The sequence below is a fragment of the Amblyomma mixtum genome, chromosome 8 (assembly GCF_055824585.1).
Source record: "Amblyomma mixtum isolate Tamu chromosome 8, ASM5582458v1, whole genome shotgun sequence".
NCBI lineage: Eukaryota > Metazoa > Arthropoda > Arachnida > Ixodida > Ixodidae > Amblyomma > Amblyomma mixtum.
Genome location: NC_143019.1, coordinates 34,666,563 through 34,686,259, shown reverse-complemented (window position 1 = coordinate 34,686,259; position 19,697 = coordinate 34,666,563). Strand labels below are relative to the sequence as shown.

At 47.3% G+C, this 19,697-nt stretch overlaps 3 protein-coding genes across 3 annotated transcripts in view; 1 reads left to right on the top strand and 2 right to left on the bottom strand.

Moving 5' to 3' along the window:
- LOC149332012 (sulfotransferase 2A1-like) overlaps nucleotides 1-19,697 on the bottom strand; it is a 252,829-nt gene that overhangs the window by 32,785 nt on the left and 200,347 nt on the right. The window lies entirely within an intron of this gene.
- Nucleotides 49-3,244, top strand: LOC149332027 (sulfotransferase 2A1-like). Its single transcript, XM_089555661.1, has 2 exons — nucleotides 49-161; nucleotides 2,142-3,244. The coding sequence occupies exon 2, from the start codon at nucleotides 2,162-2,164 to the stop codon at nucleotides 3,107-3,109; it is 948 nt and encodes a 315-aa protein (XP_089411787.1). The 5' UTR covers nucleotides 49-161; nucleotides 2,142-2,161; the 3' UTR covers nucleotides 3,110-3,244.
- Nucleotides 13,329-14,276, bottom strand: LOC149332026 (sulfotransferase 1 family member D1-like). Its single transcript, XM_089555660.1, has one exon. It carries the CDS (start codon nucleotides 14,274-14,276, stop codon nucleotides 13,329-13,331), a length of 948 nt encoding a protein of 315 aa, XP_089411786.1.

Sequence of the window (19,697 nt, the reverse complement as noted above, 5' to 3'; positions counted from 1 at the left end):
AGGTAGGTGTGCTTATTGCTGCTCATGTAGCACGTGCGCAGTGACTCCATTCTCTTCCCACAAAAGTTGGCAAGGCGTCGAAACTCCGTCGCACTTTTAGCAGCTCTTAGCGTCTCGTGTGTACGCAGGATTACTTCTCGTGTTTTCTTGAACTGCATCGGGTGAGTTTGGTGACGACTGGCTTCCTGTGCGTGTAGCTGGTGGAGCCATTCATACGCGGTGTTTCAGGGGAGATTTTAAGTAACTCTAAAACAGATGTTTTTTTTTTTTTGAGGTAGAAATGTCGTTTTATTTCAGCATAGTATTGCCAGTCCTGGCAGACATAACAAGAACGGTGAATCGTCTTAACTGGTTTGGTTTGGTTTATTGGGGTTTAACGTCCCAAAGCGATTGAGGCTATGAGAGAAGCCGTAGTGAAGGGCTCCGGAAATTTCAACCAACTGGGGTTCTTTAACGTGCACTGACATCGCACAGCACACGGGCCTCTAGAATTTCGCCTTCAAGAAATTCAGCCGCCGCGGCCGGGATCGAACCCGCGTCTTTCGGGTCAGCAGCCGAGCGCCGTAACCACTCAGCCACCGCGGCGGGGCAATCGTCTTAACTAGTAAGATGGTTAAATAATATTTATTAATTAATTTCTAACCACTAGAGTTTTAAGCCTAGTTGAAATTAGAGATTTGTAGGCGGTCGTCAGTAATAGTCAGTTTTCAGAATTTAGAAAGCCCGACGACCTTTGGCGCTGTGGCTCGACAAAATTTAGCCTTTTTGACTAGTTACGCGCACTGGAAAGGTTGCTTTGCCTGCAGGCTTTTCGAAAGCGCATGAATTTTTGGCATAAGTAGCCAAATTTTGTCTAGCCACAGCGCGCCGAGGATAACTGCTTTTTTCGAAATCCTAAAAACTAATATGGATATTGCTAACGACCGTCTAAAAATCTCTAATTGCAACACATTTCCTCGCTGCGATTGTTGAAAAGTTAATTACCAGAAATCAGTTAACCAGCTTACTACTTAATACACTTCACTGGTATTCGGGTATCCGCCAACACTGGTAATGCCGTGCCCGTAAAGACATATTTTCAATCCAGAAAGCCTGTTTTTTAAAGTTATTCAAAGTCTTCACCGAAACGCCTTGTATCTTACGACGGTTGAAATTTTCCTGGTTTGTTAACACTGCTGATCGCCTATGACTGCAAAGACTATAAAACATAGCGAGACTTAGCTTAGACCTCTTCTAGACGCCGTGTTAGCTGCAGTTGCATATTTAATCTCTGATCACCACACTTTCCTTTTTTTTTTTCAAAGCCTCGCACTTAAAACATGGCCTAACGCTTAATCCGCGTGGCCGTCTTGATTTCGGTAACAGTCTGCAGTGAGGAGGATCTTCCGTCACTGCTTTGTTTTATTAAAGCGAGAACATTATATGCGTATGCACGCGTCATCAAAAAGTGTACGCTAATTTTGTCTGCTCGTTCATGTCGTTCTATAAAAATATATCAAAAAACCTTGATTGCATTAGGTAATGGTGAAAAATCTCGCTAAATTTCAAATTTTGTTGATGTGGAGTAATTAGTTAATTAAATAAATGCCAAAAGTACACTTAGACCTCACAATTAATAGCCACGGATATAGTTATAGTACTTGGACGTCCGAAAAGCCATGACTTGGATATAGAGTGGGGACGTTTCGCTTTCACATTGCTCCAATGCGGGTCCCCGCGATTATCTGAAAACAAAAATTGAAGAAAAAAAACATAGCAATAAGAAATAAAACAAAAAATTACAGAAAAAAAGAAAACCGGGAAAGCTCTCGCATTTCCGCTCTTAAGGAGACTTCAGTGCAATCTTGTAATTTTCCTGTATTCGCAAAATTCGGCTTTTTTGACTAGTTACGCCCACTGGAAGACACCTTTTTTTTAATTCAATCATTACCGGAAAAACTTCGCTGAATCGGGTTTAGTTGTCGTTTGTTTCGTTATTTCGGGTTATCGAGAACATTGAACCCAATGGGCAGTGTCCGGGCAATCAAAATTTCTTCATTAGTACGAGAACTTCGTAAAATCGGGTTTGGTTAGATCTAGTTCACATTGTACTGATTTTTCAAATGCCATCGAGCCTCCGTAACCACCGTTAATATTTACAGGAGGAGGCCTAAGATCGACCATGGACCCCAGCGAGTACATGGAGATCTGTGGAGTTCCCATGATGAACATTTTCTCCGAAGAGAACGTCCGTTCAGCAATGCAGTATGAACCGCGTGTGAATGACGTCATTATTGCTACATATCCGAAATGTGGAACTACGTGGACTCAGTACATCGTCTCCAACATCCTCACCAGATTGAACACGCCAGAAGAGCGCGGCGAATACGTGCTGTTCTCGCCCCTAATTGAACTCACTGGAGCCGAAGTTGCCAATCGATTTGAGAGGAAAGGTCCCGTTATCACCCACCTGCCATTCAGCAACATGGTCTTTTCTAAGCAAGCAAAGTACATATACGTAGCTAGGAACCCATACGACTGCTGCGTTTCCTGCTATTACTTCTATTTAGGTCTCACTCCCAAAAGGTTCAAGGACACGTCCTTTGGGACATTTCTTGACATGTTCCTTGAGGGAAAGACTCTATGCGGCGGCTTCTTTGAACACCTCCTGCCTTGGTACAACATGAGGGATGAGCCGAATGTGTTGTTTCTCACATACGAACAGCTTAAAAGCGACACTGGTTTGTGGATTCTGAAGATCGCGGATTTTCTCGGTGAAGAGCATGGCAAGGCACTAAGAGAAGACCGGGACTTTTATGAAAGAGTTGTGCAATCGTCAAGCCTGCAAACTATGAAAGTTGTTTTCAGCTACAGTCCTAACGAAAGAATACTAAGCCTGGGGGAACTTGCACAAAAAAGGTCGTTAAAGTGTCTTGACTTCTGCCAAAAATTCAGCGCAGGAGCGCCTGAAATGCACCAAGGCGCAGGTTTTGTACGAAGCGGAAAAGTGGGGGACTGGAAAAGTCGCTTCACACAGGAACAGATAGAAAAGACAAAGGCCTGGATAGAAGAAAAGACGAAAGGAAATGATGTCATGACGTTGTGGAAAGACTTGGACATTCCCCATTGAGATCAGCCCAAAAGTAACTTTTTTACGACGTTTAACAGTCAAGCAGCACAGCTAAATGTGTATTGCTGGGCAAAATATCATAAGAATTGATATCATAAACAGAACGATTATTCGAATAGGGAATAGGCTTCACAAAAATAAAACGGTGGTTGTGAAATGAAATTCCGGGGAGTGCTTTTGTTTATTCCTCCTTATTTGGGGTGTGTTGACGTCAGAATTTTGCGCTGTTTTTCCAGGTGTGACGGTGTCCAGGTTTTTTCTAACCAGAGTCCCGCACCGTATAACGAGAGACAGGGCAATAAATGAAAGAAAATTATATGTGTGAACGCATGAGCCTCATTACATTAAGTGTATAAATTCCTTCTAAGTTGTCATTATTGCTTGCCGGCTAAAACGTAGGCATTTTGATATTTGCATGTCCAATCCGTTTTCAAGTAATGTCCCTGCATCACATTCCTATATTTATTCTATTAATCCGCTGCCCTCTCCATGTGTATCATCCCTACCTGAAGGCTATGATGCACAATTGTGAGACGTCATGATGTCCTAACAACGTTTGTATCTTCTCACTCTGTCCTTTGGCATTTACACCACCTTCTTCTGAGGCGCTATTATTTGCCGTAATATATATCTAATGCACGTCACCATTGGGTATTTAAAGTACGAATCGGTACCTAACACATGTTCAAAATTATTTCTTCAGCTGCAGCTTGCATCCTGCAGGCCGGTAGCCTTATGCTGCCCAGAACCATAACGAATGGTTTCAGAAGCGCAAAGATATTTTCCTTCTTTTCCTTTTTGAACGCCAGCTTTAAAAGAATTTTGCGGATGCCTTCTTAACATCTACTAAATATTTGACGCTTATGGGATCACTTGATGTGGTTCATAATGGTAAACAGCAGCAGTGGCGTAGAGGTAGAGCATACCCCTTGAGTTCATGAGGACCGCCGTTCCAATCCGGGTACCCTGTACTTCTCCACGGCATAAAAGTTTAGCCCTGGTTAAACCTGCAGTAACGCGAGAGCTGGAGTGCTTTCCTCTCCTCCTCTCCACTCCCCCCACCCCACTCGACACGGCGCATGCGCATAGCTGTTGCAGCTCGCCAGCCGGCAGAAGCAGCTGCTCCGCACCACGTGACTAACCCACGTGACCAACGGCGCCGCCACGGAGCTCAAAGAGTGCCACGCTGAAGGCTCGAAGAGCTGGTGTAGTGTAGCTCGCGCTACAAAAGAAAAATCAGCGTTTCAAACCTTATGCTAACGCAGGACTGGGGTGCGGCCTGATCTCGATGACTAGGGCCAGCAACCCACTTCCTCACCAGGAGAAGATTTGACTACCCTGGTGCAGTACTTGGCCACAACCTGTGATACGAATAAGTACACAAGAAGAAGGTTGGAGACCAGGCAGTCGGCTAATATTACACAAGCTCTATAAATATCTGGGGAAAGAAATTAGTACAGCTCGGAAAGAACTAATTCGGAAATCGGAGATAGAACACGACGTAGACGTTGAAGAGCCCCAATGGGGAGAATAAAAATAAAAGAGATTTCATTAAATTGCCGATAGTGTCACTGTTATTATTTCGGAAAGCGAAGTAAAAACAGGGGGTAGAAGAGTTTACTGAGGGAATTGCTAATAGAATGAGGACCACGTTAGACTTCAATTAACGAAATGACCTGGCAGACTTACGTGAAGGCATTCTACAATAGGCTACGCTACCACTATTAATCAGGCGATTGAGAATTGCGCGCAATCTAACCAGCCCCTGTATACGTACAGCCTTCATAAACTTGAGAACGCAGTTTCCAATAAGGAACGGTATCAGGCAGCGAGACTCGATATATTCGATGCTATTCGCCCCCTGTTTACTAGAGATATCCAGAGACCTGAACTGAGGATAGTTGGCGATAAGAGTTAATGAAAAATACATTAATGTTGGTTGTTCATCAAAAACATGGTGACTGTATTTTTGCTGCAAGAGATGAATGCGTTCCAAGCTTAAGGGCGTTTAGGTTGCCCACACTAGTTCGCAGTAGTTGAGATTAGAATAAAAAGGTAAGTATTTAAGTAATTTAGCTGGCCTTGATAGTTGTAGTTTAGTATTATTTGTCCTACAAAACCGGCGACTAGAGCAAACTTTTACGTCCGATACTTTATAATGATCGTGCCAAGATATGTTAGGTCTGAATAGATTGCATTTCCACTACCCCAGACTAGTCTGAAAATGCCTAATACATACGGACTGCATCCTGGAGATTTTAATATGTACAGTTTTTGCCAAATGTAACCAGGCTGTACGATTTGCGTCTCAACCGTATAATAAAGCTATTATGCCAGTCCTCAAGCTCAAAATCTTTATATGGGAAGGAGAACTCCTGTCCTGTCACGGCTTCCATAAGGAAGCCATGAGGGTTCTACTGTACGATTGAGAAGCAAGTCATGCTCCCTGGTTACATTTGGCAAAGACTTTACATGAGCTGTTTAGAAAGACCAAAATTTATGGCTGAGGCTGGATTTGCAGAGGTTGCCTTGCAAGTCGAAAACAATAACCTTGAATGGTATGACGAATGTATTTGTGTTGTTTGCAAGTAACAGTTTGGTCTCACTTGCTACATGTGTATTCGAAGGGACGTAAATATGCTGTTTACACGTACTTTTTTTGCGACAGAGCCCATGTAAAACTGTACGAGAGATCTCTTCAGGCGAGGTTTTGCCCCTCACAGTTGAGTGCACTTATATAGAACCCGGCCGTCGCGTGATAAAGTTTCCTGTAGCCGGAGTACGTATAATAAGCGGACTTCCATATTACATCCGAAAACACACTGTCAGACAAAATTGGCTGTTATTACTTTTAAATGTATGCAATGCTATTCAGCGTCCCCAATCCAGACCGTACAGGGAAGCTTTCCTTTAGAAAATATTTTTTTAGACAGTCTACTGTCTATACATTTCTGTCCATAAAGTAGTCTATAGGCAATACAAATGCTATAGACCGACTATACACCATCTATAGATTGATTCCCATGCATTTTTAGTAAATACAGCAGGCTATAGACTATGAATAGACACAAAAGAAATATTGACACATGCCTTCCTTAGAAGATGAGGAAGAACGCAACGGGCCATTGGAGAAAGACGAAGTGACTCTGCTCCGTCTCGTGCTGACCTGACTGGCTGCCGGTGTTCCTCGGCGCAGGAGACTTCTTTGTAACGTTACGTTACAAATCTGGTGGAGGCAGTGCCGGGTACGCTTCCAGCGCATAATCTACCTCTCACTACGGAGCTTACTCCGGTACATCAGCGCCTCGGCCGCCGCCTACGTGGAGAGCCCCCGGAATTTGGACCCCTTCCGGCCGCTACCAGGTCGACGCAGCCTCGGGCCCCTGTAACACCTGCGGCAATGACATCTGAGAGTAGGCTTCCCGCAAACATCCTCTGCCATCAGCCGCGAACACCACCGTCTTTTCATGGAGACGTGTTTGAGGACGCCGAGGACTGGCTCGAGGCCTTCGAGCGTGTGGCACGTTATAACGGGTGGACCGATGAGCGTAAGCTCCACAACGTCTACTTTGCTCTTGAAGAGTCGGCGCGGACATGGTTTGAAAACCATGAGGCTTCCTTTCCATCCTGGGAAGCCTTCTGTCGTGACTTGAAGACCACTTTTCCAAGCGCCGACCGCCGGGAGCGAGCAGAAGCTGCACTGCACTCGCGGAACCAGCGCCAAAACGAGAGCGTGCGCATGTTTTATGAAGACATGACGCGTCTTTTCAAGCGCGCAGACCCACAGATGCCAGAAGACAAGAAGCTGCGCCACCTGATGCGAGGCGTGAAGCAAGAACTTTTCGCAGGACTAGTGCGCAGCCCACCGCGCACTGTTGCGGAGTTCCTCAGTGAGGCTAGCACCATGGAGACGACGCTGCAACACCGGGCTCGTCAATACAATCGCGACGTGAACATCATTGGGTCCGACGCACTACCTATGCAGGGCGGAAGCGATATGGATGCACTACGCAACCTCGTCCGTGCTGTCGTGCGAGAAGAACTGCAAGCACTCCGGATGCCTTGCAACACGCCGTCCTTTCCATCACTAGCTGAAGTCGTCCGGGACGAGGTGCGTATGGCAGCTGAGCGAGTTCCTGACGTTTCCTACCAGCTCGACGCGAGACCCACCTACGCGTCCGTCCTACGTAGGGCTCCCACGCAAGACAACAGTATCAATACCGCAGCTCCAGCAATGGAGCCGCAGGGTCCTCCTCGCTACACCCCTGCGCCAACCTATCAGCGACCCCGTAAGAGTCAAATATGGCGGGCCCGCGACCGTCGGCCCCTCTGCTTCCATTGCGGTGAAGCAGGTCACCTCTACCGGGCGTGCCCGTGCCGCCGCGTCGGCCTGCGCGGTTTCGCACCGGACGACCCCTGCCCTCAAAATGGCGAGCGGCCTACTGAAATCGAAAGCTACCTTGCTGCGCAACAGCATCCTGTTACGTCCGGCTACCAAGAACGTCGGTCTACGTCCCCAACAAGTTACCGTTCCTCAAGTCCGAGCTATCCCCGACGCCGACGCTCTCCCAGCCCTCGCCGGGAAAACTAATGTCAGCGGCCTTCGGAGGCAGGGTCGCTGATGTCGCGAAATGTGAAGATCCTCCGTCCTCGTCACGCCGGCTCGACGAGATTTCGCTGGGGTCAGGTAGCAACAGCATCCGACGGGCTACCTTCGACCGATATGACGACATTCCGCTTGGGACAGGTGGCGACAGCATCCGACACACTACCTCCGATTTGCGCGTAAAGATTGATGGAGCCGATGTAACGGCGTTACTAGACACCGGTGCAGATTACTCGGTAATGAGCCACGGCCTCGCCCGCGAATTGAAGAAAGTTTTGACGCACTGGTCCGGCCCGAAAATTCGCACGGCGGGAAGTCACTTGATTACCCCTGTAGGCAAGTGCACAGCGCGTGTCGGCATCCGGGGTTTTGTGTATGTCGGAGAATTCGTCGTACTTCGCGAGTGTTCCAAAGACTTGATCCTTGGCCTAGACTTCCTGCAGACTAACGGCGCTGTCATTGACCTGAAAGAAGCGCGTGTGACGTTCTCGACGAAACGGGCCGTGGAGCGCATTGAAATCGAGGATCCGGAACTCAACGTTCTGCGTATTGTCGACGATGATGTGAGGGTGCCAGCACGGTCTAGTGTTCTTGTTCTTGTGCGTCATGACTTGTTTCACGACTACGAGGGCATCGCGGATGGGCACCTCCCGCTACTTCTCGAGAAGGAGATAGCCGTTGCTCGAGGACTCGTTCAACTCCATAACGGTTGTGCTACTGTCCTCCTGACGAATTTTGCTAAGGAGATGCGGCACCTCGCCAAGGAAACGGCTGTTGCCTTCCTTCACGACGTTACTGCCTCGCCTCGTTTATGCACCGCCGGGGCCAACCCTCAAGAGGAGGCTACATCTTGCCGTCTCCTTCAAACCGTTAAAATTAGCCCGGACTTGACGCCCGATCAAAGGAATCTTCTTTCGGCTCTTCTGACTGATTTCGCAGACTGCTTCGCCACTGGCTCCAAGGTCGGTCGTACTCCTGTCGCCAAGCACCGCATCATAACCGATGAGGCCACGTTACCGGTATGCCAACGCCCGTACCGGGTTTCTCCTAAGGAACGTGAAGCCATTCAAACGCAAGTGAATGAGATGCTTGCGGACGACGTAATCCAGCCTTCGACGAGCCCATGGGCGTCGCCAGTAGTCCTCGTCAAGAAGAAAGATGGCACCCTGAGATTCTGTGTCGATTACCGGAAACTAAACAACGTGACCAAAAAGGACGTCTATCCGCTCCCCAGGATTGATGATGCCCTCGACCGTCTGCGCGATGCCAGGTACTTCTCCTCATTAGACCTCAAAAGCGGATACTGGCAAATCGAGGTGGATCAGAGAGACCGAGAGAAGACTGCATTTGTGACGCCCGACGGCCTATACGAGTTTAAGGTACTTCCGTTTGGTCTTTGCTCTGCGCCGGCCACGTTCCAACGTATGATGGACACGGTTTTATCAGGTCTGAAGTGGCAGTCGTGCTTAGTGTACTTAGATGATGTCGTCGTTTTCTCGCCTACTTTCGAGCAATACCTGGACCGGTTGCGCATTGTGCTTCAAGCACTCAAAGGCGCACAATTAACGATCAAGCCGGAGAAATGCCATTTCGCTTTCAAAGAACTTCGCTTTCTCGGCCATGTTGTCAGTGCACAGGGCGTTCTCCCTGATCCCGACAAGACTACCGCAGTGTCAAGTTTTCCACGTCCCAGCGATAAAAAGGCACTTCGGCGATTTCTGGGCCTTTGCTCTTACTACCGACGCTTCGTCCAAGATTTCTCCAAGATAGCTGAACCATTGACAGCACTAACCAGAGAAGACATACCCTTCCTGTGGGGAGGCGATCAAGAACAAGCTTTCCAGGAGCTCCGAAGCCGCCTCCACAGGCCCCCCATACTCGCCCATTTCGATGAAAACGCAGCAACTGACGTCCACACTGATGCCAGCAACGTTGGCCTTGGGGCTGTACTTATCCAGTGGCAAGATGGCGTAGAACGAGTTATAGCTTACGCGAGTCGAACACTATCCCGATCGGAGGCGAACTATTCAACGACCGAGAAGGAGTGTCTTGCGGTAATCTGGGCCATAAGCAAGTTTCGACCATACCTGTATGGAAGACCCTTCCGTATTGTCAGCGACCATCATTCGCTGTGCTGGCTGGCCAGCCTCAAAGACCCGTCTGGACGCTTGGCTCGATGGAGCCTTCGTCTTCAAGAGTATGATGTTACCGTTGTTTATAAGTCGGGACTTAAACACCAAGACGCAGATTGCTTATCACGCGCGCCCTTAGACTCCGCTGCAGTAGAAAACGCCGACGATTTTCCCTTCATTGGGGCCATTACTCAACCCCATATGGCTGACCTTCAACGCAAGGACCAGGAGCTGGCGCCGCTCATCGAGTATCTAGAAGGCCGCGGTGGTCGGGTACCGCCTGTTTTTCGTCGTGGCTTGCAGTCATACATTTTACGAAGTGGGGTTCTCTACAAGCGCAATTTTGAAAGATCACAAGAGACATTCCTGCTCGTAGTACCTATGGACCTACGGCCTGACATCTTGAGCGCTTGTCACGACGAACCATCCGCCGGCCACTTGGGAGTTAGGCGCACGTTTGCCAGAATTCGGGCGAAGTATTATTGGCCGAAATTATTACCTTCAGTACGATCCTATGTTAAAACCTGCCGTGACTGTCAACGTCGAAAATCTCCCCCCATGAAACCAGCCGGATTTCTTCAACCTATTGCTCCACCGAAAACTCCTTTCCAACAAGTGGGAATGGATCTTCTTGGCCCTTTTCCAAAGTCAACTAATGGAAAGCGTTGGATTGTTGTCGCGACGGATTACCTGACCCGGTATTCTGAGACCGCGTCGCTCACAAATGGAACTGCCACCGAAGTCGCCGCATTCTTTGTTCACGACGTCGTATTGCGCCATGGCGCCCCGGCTATTATTATTACCGACCGTGGGGCAGCTTTTACGGCCCGCCTGACTAAGGCAGTGCTGAATCTTACACACACTAGCCGTAGACGGGCCACGGCGAACCACCCGCAGACTAACGGCCTGGTGGAACGGCTAAACAGAACTCTGGCCGACATGCTGTCCATGTACGTGGATATAGAGCATAAGACCTGGGATCAAATTCTCCCATACGCCACGTTCGCATACAATACGGCACTTCAAGAGACGACGCGGATTACTCCCTTCGAGCTTGTCTTCGGCCGCCGAGTGACCACTCCCCTGGATACGATGTTGCCCGTATACCCCGACTGCGAAAGTGAACTTAATATGGACGTCGCTAGTTTTGCTCAGCGTGCAGAAGAAGCGCGGCAGCTGGCACGGCAGCGCATATACCTACAACAGCAACTAGACGCTGATCGCTACAACCAGGGACGGCGCTTCGTTTCCTACGAGCCTGGAGACTATGTATGGATTTGGACACCCGTTCGCCATCGCGGACTGTCTGAAAAATTACTGCTCCGGTACTTCGGACCATACCGTGTCCTCCGCCGCATCAGTGACGTTACTTACGAAGTAGAATCTGCCACCCGAGACCCCTCAAGCCGCATACGACGCAAGCTCACTGACGTTGTACACGTCGTCCGAATGAAACCCTACCACGGCCGCCCTGCTGACCGATCTGGAGACGGATAGTACCCCGTTTTGTGTTGTGCTCCTCCTGTACCAACCTAGCCCACTATCTGTCAGCCCGTAGCTCACCAGTATGCTCCTAGTCGGCCGCATCGAGGCGATGCTGCAAACAAGGGGGGCAATGACACATGCCTTCCTTAGAAGATGAGGAAGAACGCAACGGGCCATTGGAGAAAGACGAAGTGACTCTGCTCCGTCTCGTGCTGACCTGACTGGCTGCCGGTGTTCCTCGGCGCAGGAGACTTCTTTGTAACGTTACGTTACAATATCTATAGGAAGGCAGCAGAGTCTTTAAGAAGTCTATAGACTGTCTATAGGCCCCTTTTGTAAGTGTTCGAAGCATTTACAACGCAGTCATGTGCTCCAAGCTGAGGCCACTCCTGCTAAAATCCCATCTAGAGACGCGATTAATTGATCGCGGTTAAAGCGGCCGCGGCAGCTGAAGGTAGGTAGGCCTCCTATTCATCGCCTTCATCAGATTCATGGTGACCGGGAATGGTTCATACTTTGCTGCAGCGGCTTCGTCAGTTCGTAGTAATGCGATGTAGGCGTCATCATCAGCACCAACAGTCATCCCGGGAAATATCACGTCCGACCAGCTGTGCGTTGACGCGTTGACGAAAATCCACATGCATGCATATGACCACGTGCATTCTGGACAGTGTCATTTGCCGTCCTCTAACCCATATACTCCGAAGTATATACCCATAAACTCAGAATGTACAAAGGCACTACTATCAGCTGCATTCCGCGGTACAACATTTCATGGCGTCATTAGACGCGCAAAAAAAAAACGTAACACGCGCTTCTAAAAAGTTCTCGAGGTTTAAAGCAGTGGTCGCACTGCAGTATAACTCTGAATGGATGCATCATTTGGTATTTATATCTATCTGGTTTCACAATAGTATACCCTTCTAATAGATATACACGTATGTGTGTCGTGTTTCCCTAATAAGCACCGGCGTTATCACTTAATGTTTAAATGATTAATTTACTTCTCAGTGCCGGCGCTTGTCTGCAGCCCGATCATGCTTACTTTATCACCAACAAAACAACTTAATCACCGTTGTTTGCCTCCAAATTCAGGCTCCTGAAGTTGTGCAACTAGTTACAGCTTTTCTGAAAAAAAAAGGCAAACTAAATACGCATAACAGATCACTGAAGATAAAATTCATTTACCATGAACATCAGCGCATAGAAAAAGCAGTGAATTGATCACGAAGTTCTCGAGCAGTTGTACTTTATTCTATGCGACTCGCTACGTAAAGCTGCGTGCAAAAGCAAACTAAGCATGCAATTGTACTGCAACCCATTTTACGAGTTGCTAAAATGGAATTACAGGAGCTATAAAATGTCGAAGCTTTTTGGTGCTCGCCCATGTGGTGTCTGGTGACAAGACAGTGTTTATAAATTGCTGCTAGGGAGGTATCTGTTCATAACACCAGCGTCGTCGCTTGGGCGGACGCGGTTTTGAGATGTGCGTCTCCTTACGTCTTTCCTCTCATGTCTTTCAACTCTGCTCCGTCTGCACGTAGCAGCGATTGTGGCTGAGCCCGAGCCAATGGGAAGGCCCATGCAATTTCCTTTCCATTCTTCCTTCAGTCACAGCAACAACAACAACAACAGCGTGGTGTCCAGCATTTATTTACTACGTTCACACACTCAAATCTGATGCTTGTGTCACGAGGCCAAAGAACAACATGTGTTTCCTCTGCATTTCCAGGAACTATCTTTCTTAATTGTATTTAACTAAAGATAAAGAAAGATGTAGCGATTGCTGCAAATTTCGGTCCATAAAGAAAATATTCCAGCCCACTTCGCCTCAGAACAAATGACTGGCGGCAATGCATAGCTCACCCCGTTGATTCCAATAGACGGCGAGTCTGTTTATTGAATATTCCCGCTGGACCTCAAATCTTAAAACTATGCAGAGTGTGCGCTGTGCTTTGAAATAAGCAAATTATGCGTATTATATGCTACAGAAAAATTATGGCAGCTCAATATCGCGCCAGAGCTGCATGATGTCCGATCGCTCGGTCTTCCGTTTAATCCACTCTTTAGTTTTCGTTATCATCTCGGGAGTGAAATGAGCCTTCCAGTCACCCACAGTACCCTTGCGGATGAAGCTTTCACACTCGTGCATTTCCTCTCTCCGGAACCACGAATCACGGTACACTTCGACAGATTTCAAGGCTTTCTCGGGCGGCAGATTAAGCAGCTCCGGAATCAACATGTTCTTTATGTTACTGAAGAAAAGTCCCTTCATAGTCTCAAAACTTGTGGCGCCTAAAACTCTCCCAAGCACCGCTGGGTCCCTTCGAAGCTCGCTTGCGTACTCCTCTCCGAGGAACTCGGCAATTTTCAGAGCCCACGATCCCGTATCCTTCTTCATTTCTTCGTAAGTGAAGAACAGTACATTTGACCTGTCGCGGTACTCGTACCAGGAGAGCAGGTGGTCGAAGTAGTCTCCATATGACAGCTTCCCAGCGATGAATCGTTCGTGGAACGTCGCGAACGATACGTCCTTTATCCTCTTTGGAGTAAACCCCTTTAGGTGGTAGTAAAAAGAAACGCACACATCGTAAGGGTTCCTTGCGACGTAGATGTACTTTGCATCCTCTGAGTAAGGTGCCTTGTGAGCAGGCAGGTGGATTTTTAGGAGGCCAGGCCGAGGCATCCTGTCTGCGGCTTCGACACCGATGAGCTCGAGGTAGGGAGAAGCCAGCAGGAAATCCGCGAGGGTTCTTGGTGGGTTGCCTCTGGACAGAATACTGAGGACGAGGTACTGCGTCCAGGTTGTTCCGCACTTGGGAAATGATACGAGAAATACATCGTCGGGGCGTGGTCTGTAGGAGAAGACTGCTCGTACTGTGTCCTCGTGGAAGAGTCTATGCATCTGCAAGCCATCGATGGATTTGTAATTCTCAATGTTCATCGCTCCCCCAGCGTGATCGGACCTGAAACAGTTATAAAGAACGAATGTAATTCAAAGCTACCGGTTCAAACACTTAGTAGAAATAAAATTTATTCTTGTCGACGATCGACAACGAATGGGCCTATGTCAAAAAAGGTAACTTTTCTAAGGTTATAAACCATTTAGCCTCTTGATACTGGTTATGATAGTATAAAATAGTGAAGCACACTGATTACTTCGGATTAGTAGGATTACAGGGATTAATGTGATAAATCGCACCGAATATATTAATTCTTTAAGCTTTGGGGAACCTTTTCATTTCGCTTCTCTTACCAGAGCTTCCAGAAGGGTTCATTATCCCGAAATTGAAAGGTCAGGAGAAAGAAAGGGACGACGGGATTGGACCGGACAATCCTTGTCATCTTCGGTCGTCCGTCGCTTTTTCTTGAGCATTCAATACCCGGAATGCTAACCATAGGACCTAAAAGTTAACTTTGTTATGAGTTATTAATTGACAGGGTGCCTTATTTATCAATTATTCTCAATTCTACTCTCCATCTTCGGAGTGCTTGTGAATACCTAGAATAAAATAAATAACTAGACTGCTATCCATGCGTCCGCGTAGTACGCTGTGCTCACTTGAATAAGCAGTGTACGCGTCCGATAATAAAATGCCCACTATTATCCACGTGAACTTGGCTCTTTATTGTTATTCAGCTGGCGTGAACTCTCTTGTAAGCGAAATCATTTTATCTGCTCTCTGTTTTAGATCTCTCTGTGTAACTATAACGGCACCGGAGGGCTATAAAAAACGCCACTCAAATAAATGTTTCGCTCTGGTTGCGTTTTTCTTGCCTCAGGCTGTTAGTGTGTCGCAACTCGAAGGCAACATAGCAAGAACCCGCATCGCTCTTGGGTTCATTGTGAATGTCACGAATTTTAACAGGGATGCGAGCCAAACGATTTCATTTTCGACGCGAAATTTCTCCGCCATCAGCATTCCTTCAGCAAACGAATGAACGTGCAGACCCACAAAACGGCAGACTACCGAAATGTTCCCATGTGGAACCCAGGAGGTCCATGTGGAAATGATATTAAGTGTACAAAGACGATTAAATGGGACATGCAAGCCGTAACTTCCGACTGAATTGAGTTCTAACCTTTGATGAAAATATATAGAAACGTCACAGCAAGAAAAAAAGAGGAAAGAAAAAACATATTACCTACAACAGAAGCTGAAGTGATGTTTTTAAGCAGTTAGGGCAGAGATACCGAATCTCCTTCTGCGAATGATGGAGTGCTTACACTGTCATTACGTACCCTATCTATTTGCTGCGCCTCCAGCACTTCCCTTGTGATCTATGAAAGATGGCTGTCAATAACTATGCATCTCTCGAAATCAGGAGTATAGTGGTCACCGCCCTCGAAGTCACAGTCGCGACAGTGAATCGCAAGAGTTTCAGGTATTTTTCGTCCTTTCCTGGTATGCTCTTGCAGTCGGTCATTTACACGCCGTCCGCTCTGTCCAAAGTAGGAGTAGCCGCCGGACAATGGTATCTTTCAGACAATACTCTTTGTACAATCGACGTACCTTTTTGCATGCCGTGCCTGACATTCAGCATTTCGATCCCCGATGGATTCGTCAGTGTGTGCGTGTGCGTGCGTGCGCGCGTGTGTGTGTGTGTGTGTGTGCGTGTGCGTGTGCGTGTGTGTGTGTGTGTGTGTGTATGTATGTGTGTGTGTGTGTGTGTGTGTGTGTGTGTGTGTGTGTGTGTGTGTGTGTGTGTGTGTGTGTGTGTGTGTGTGTGTGTGTGTGTGTGTGTGTGTGTGTGTGTGTGTGTGTGTGTGTGTGTGTGTGTGTGTGTGTGTGTGTGTGTTTGTGTGTGTGAGAGAGAGAGAGAGAGCGAGCGAGCGAGCTTCGTGTTCCAGCTGGGAAGACGGAGCCAGTGGTTCAGTTTCCGGTGGCGGCAGTCACATTTTTGTCAGGTCCTCGTTGTCAAAATAAATTTCGCAGTAGAAAACTCATCATAAAATCTAATAAAATTTATTTTCAACATTGGTACAATGTTAATAGCTTTCCTGACCAAAAGCTGTGAGCATAGTTTGATAAGGTCACGGAGTCATTTTGGCAACAGCAACTTTGTATGCACAGTGCAATGGTTCAAATGGAAGCCAATTTCGCAATAGAATACATACTTGAAATACAAATACTTCAATTACAATACTTCATGTACAAAAGTATATTTCAGTAGAATACACGCGCTCCATCCATCAACATAATTTAAATAAAAAAAAATCTCGATACCAGCAATTGCGCTACAATCGAATAGAATTAGTACTATCATCATCATCATCATCAGCCTGACTGCGCCCACTGCAGGGCAAAGGCCTCTCCCATGTCTCTCCAATTAACCCTGTCCTTCGCCAGCCGCGGCCACTATATTCCCGCAAATTTCTTAATCTTCTCCGCCCACATAATTTTCTGCCGCCCCCTGCTACGTTTGCCTTCTCTTGAAATCCACTCCGTTACCCTTAAGGACCAGCGGTTATCGTGCCTTCGCATTACATGCCCTGCCCAAGCCCACTTCTTCCTCTTCATTTTAACTAGGATATCATTAACGCGCGTTTGTTCTCTCACCCACTCCGCCCGCTTCCGATCTCTTAACGTCACACCTATCATTTTTCTTTCCATAGCTCGCTGCGTTGTCTTTAACTTAAGCTGAATTAGTACTATAAAGCGTTGTATACATGTGAGGTCCTGATGAGAAGGCAAACAACACATTGACTCCGTTTGTGTAATCACACAATTTCCGCAACGAAGTCAAAACTGAGTACTAATACTAAGAAAACTGTCTAGCAACATATATTTCACGCAATGCTTTACGAGTTAGGTTAATGGAACCATAAAATGCATTTTCACCATGTTTAGCAGAAATGGTACCATATAGTTAATGTTTCCAGAAGTTGATTTGTGCGCAGCCGCGGCACGAATCAACGGCGTAATTAAACCGGGATAATCAATTACAGTGCTTCCGGCAACTGGGGTATAACTTAGACAGGAGGAAACTAGCAGCCAGAGCGCAGGAAAATCCGATACTTACGAAAGCTGTGGACAAAATCGTGCAGTCAGAATCGTAAGTGATCCACTGTAAGGTCGTAACAGGCCATCGGACGGAAGGTCTTGCAGTTAGAGCACCTAGAACTGTGCGAATGCGTCAGGACACACGAGAACAAAGGGCGCGAGCTCTCATAGTACGGGGCGCTCAAAGCGTGCGCAAGCAAATGAGCGACCAAGATAAGACGGACGCAAAAGCACTTGAAGTGTTAGGAGCTGAGACAGTATCTCTGGTGATACTAAGGCTCCCGTGAAAGCAAACAAAACCGGCGGGAAAAGGGCAAGCCGCTGACCGTACAAAAGGGTGATATGTGTAAAACGCAAGGCTATTTTCGTTCCAAATAAATTTCCCTTCCAACGAAATTTCGTACCTTTTTGATAGCAACTCGCACGCAGGGGAGAGTGACGTCTGGCTGGGATCAGGTCCGTCAGAAACATGTTCACTTTTTGTAGAAGAGACTCGAGCACTCGACTTTTACGAAGGAAACTGGTGTCCTTCTGGTGCAGACTCCTCTCTAGGTTGTGTTTTGGGACCAGTAATGAAGACTTTCTGCAAAGTAAGGGCCTGATATGGAAGTGGCAGCCACCGAAACTCATCGGACGGACAGAAACGAAGATCGCATTAGAAGCTTGGAAATTGAGGGCGGCCCCACACTTCTTGCAGCGCTGATCACTAGTGCAATGTATAGCCGCATGGTCAAACCATTATATCTGAAGCAACAGCTGCGCGTCTCGGGGAAATCAGAAATCGGATGCTTTTGAACCCACGATCGATTTTTTTCAGGGCGTTCGGCGTTCGGACCAAATGTCAGCCTAACCGACTTTTTAGATTTCACTGCCCATTTCTTTCCTGGAAGCATAACACGGCGCATTAGTTGCCTCAAGCAAGAACAGCTCATGGTCTCAAGTGAGCTAGAGTGTCGGTCCCTATAACTAACATGTTACGACTCTCTGATTAGATGTGTGTTCATCATGCAGGGGTGGGATAGTCTGGCTTGCATTCCTAGGTAGCTTATTTGGGAGCACTCCAGAAGGCTATCGACCTGCTCTTAAGTACACATATCCAGGTGAAGAGTGCCTTGTGCAGTAAGCCGACTGCGAATCAAAGCTGTCCTTAGCAGTCACCTAAGGGCCACGAACCGCGTGACGTGTTTCGTGGAAAGCTCGCAGGCCAGCTGAAGTGCTTCAGAATGATGCGGCGTGCACCCGAGATCTGCCGGCGTACTTCCAGTCTCAACCTTCTGGTTGAGATTGGGATGGGGGTAAGTCATTACTCGCATGGATGGCTGGACAAGAAAAGATTAAACACAGCAATTGGGCGGGTCTTCATGATTATCTTGAAGCGCTTCTATTCCGACGTCGTAGGTCCGGAGACGGCAGACTTTTGTCGCCTTGTGGGATGTGGTTGCCCGGCACGCAGAGCGGATTCTTCGCTGTCCACAGTCACGTTGAGCCATTAATGAAAACTTTTCCTTGACGAGGGCTGTGCCCGATCTTCTTCAGACCGCTAGCACTTTTTCAAGAGCATCTTTTACCGTGTTTTTTCGCATTTCACCAGCATAAGCTTATAGGATATCAGACAGTGCACACTGCAACCTCGCGTAGTAGCCTTTACAGTAACTGCGGCTAGAGATGCTATCTGAGCAGCCACTCAAGAAGGTTTCTTTAGTCAAAATAATCTTCTTATTAGCCCGGAAAACAACTCGAAAGAGTTGTGCGCTTCCTGATACAAAACAATTACAAGATATATTTTATTTTTTTATTTTGTGGTGGACGCAATTCAATAAATAGGCGTCAGAAAAAGTGCTACCATGCTTCTGAAGCAAATGACACTCATAGCACCTAGTAGTGACAGAGGTAATGGCGAGAAAACTGTTGAGCTTACAACTAAAAATTTGACTCTATGCGTTCATGGAGGCACCGAGCCTTGAAATCTATATATGTATTAAAGCTAACTAGGGTATGGCGTGCTACGTGGATCGAGTGGCTCGTGCTTTCACTGTTACCAAGTTGCTTTTCAATGCTATCGGTTACTTCTCTTTAAGGTTCCAAGTACAGTATACAGTGAGCCACAATTATGCCTTCATGGCAATTGTGCGAAATAAAAACGTTGGTTGGTTGGTTGCCCTCAAATAAAGATGGCACATACCCTCTACGGGGACATGAGCAAGACACAGGTGGTGAATTGGTGGAAACAGGAGCGTTTAGAAGGGGAAAAGGAATAGTAACAGGCTACATTCTGACAATTGAAAAGTAAAGAAGGATGAGACACGGGATCAGCCACCACGTGGACACGCGGCTTCTTTGAGCAGAGCATCAGCGAAGAA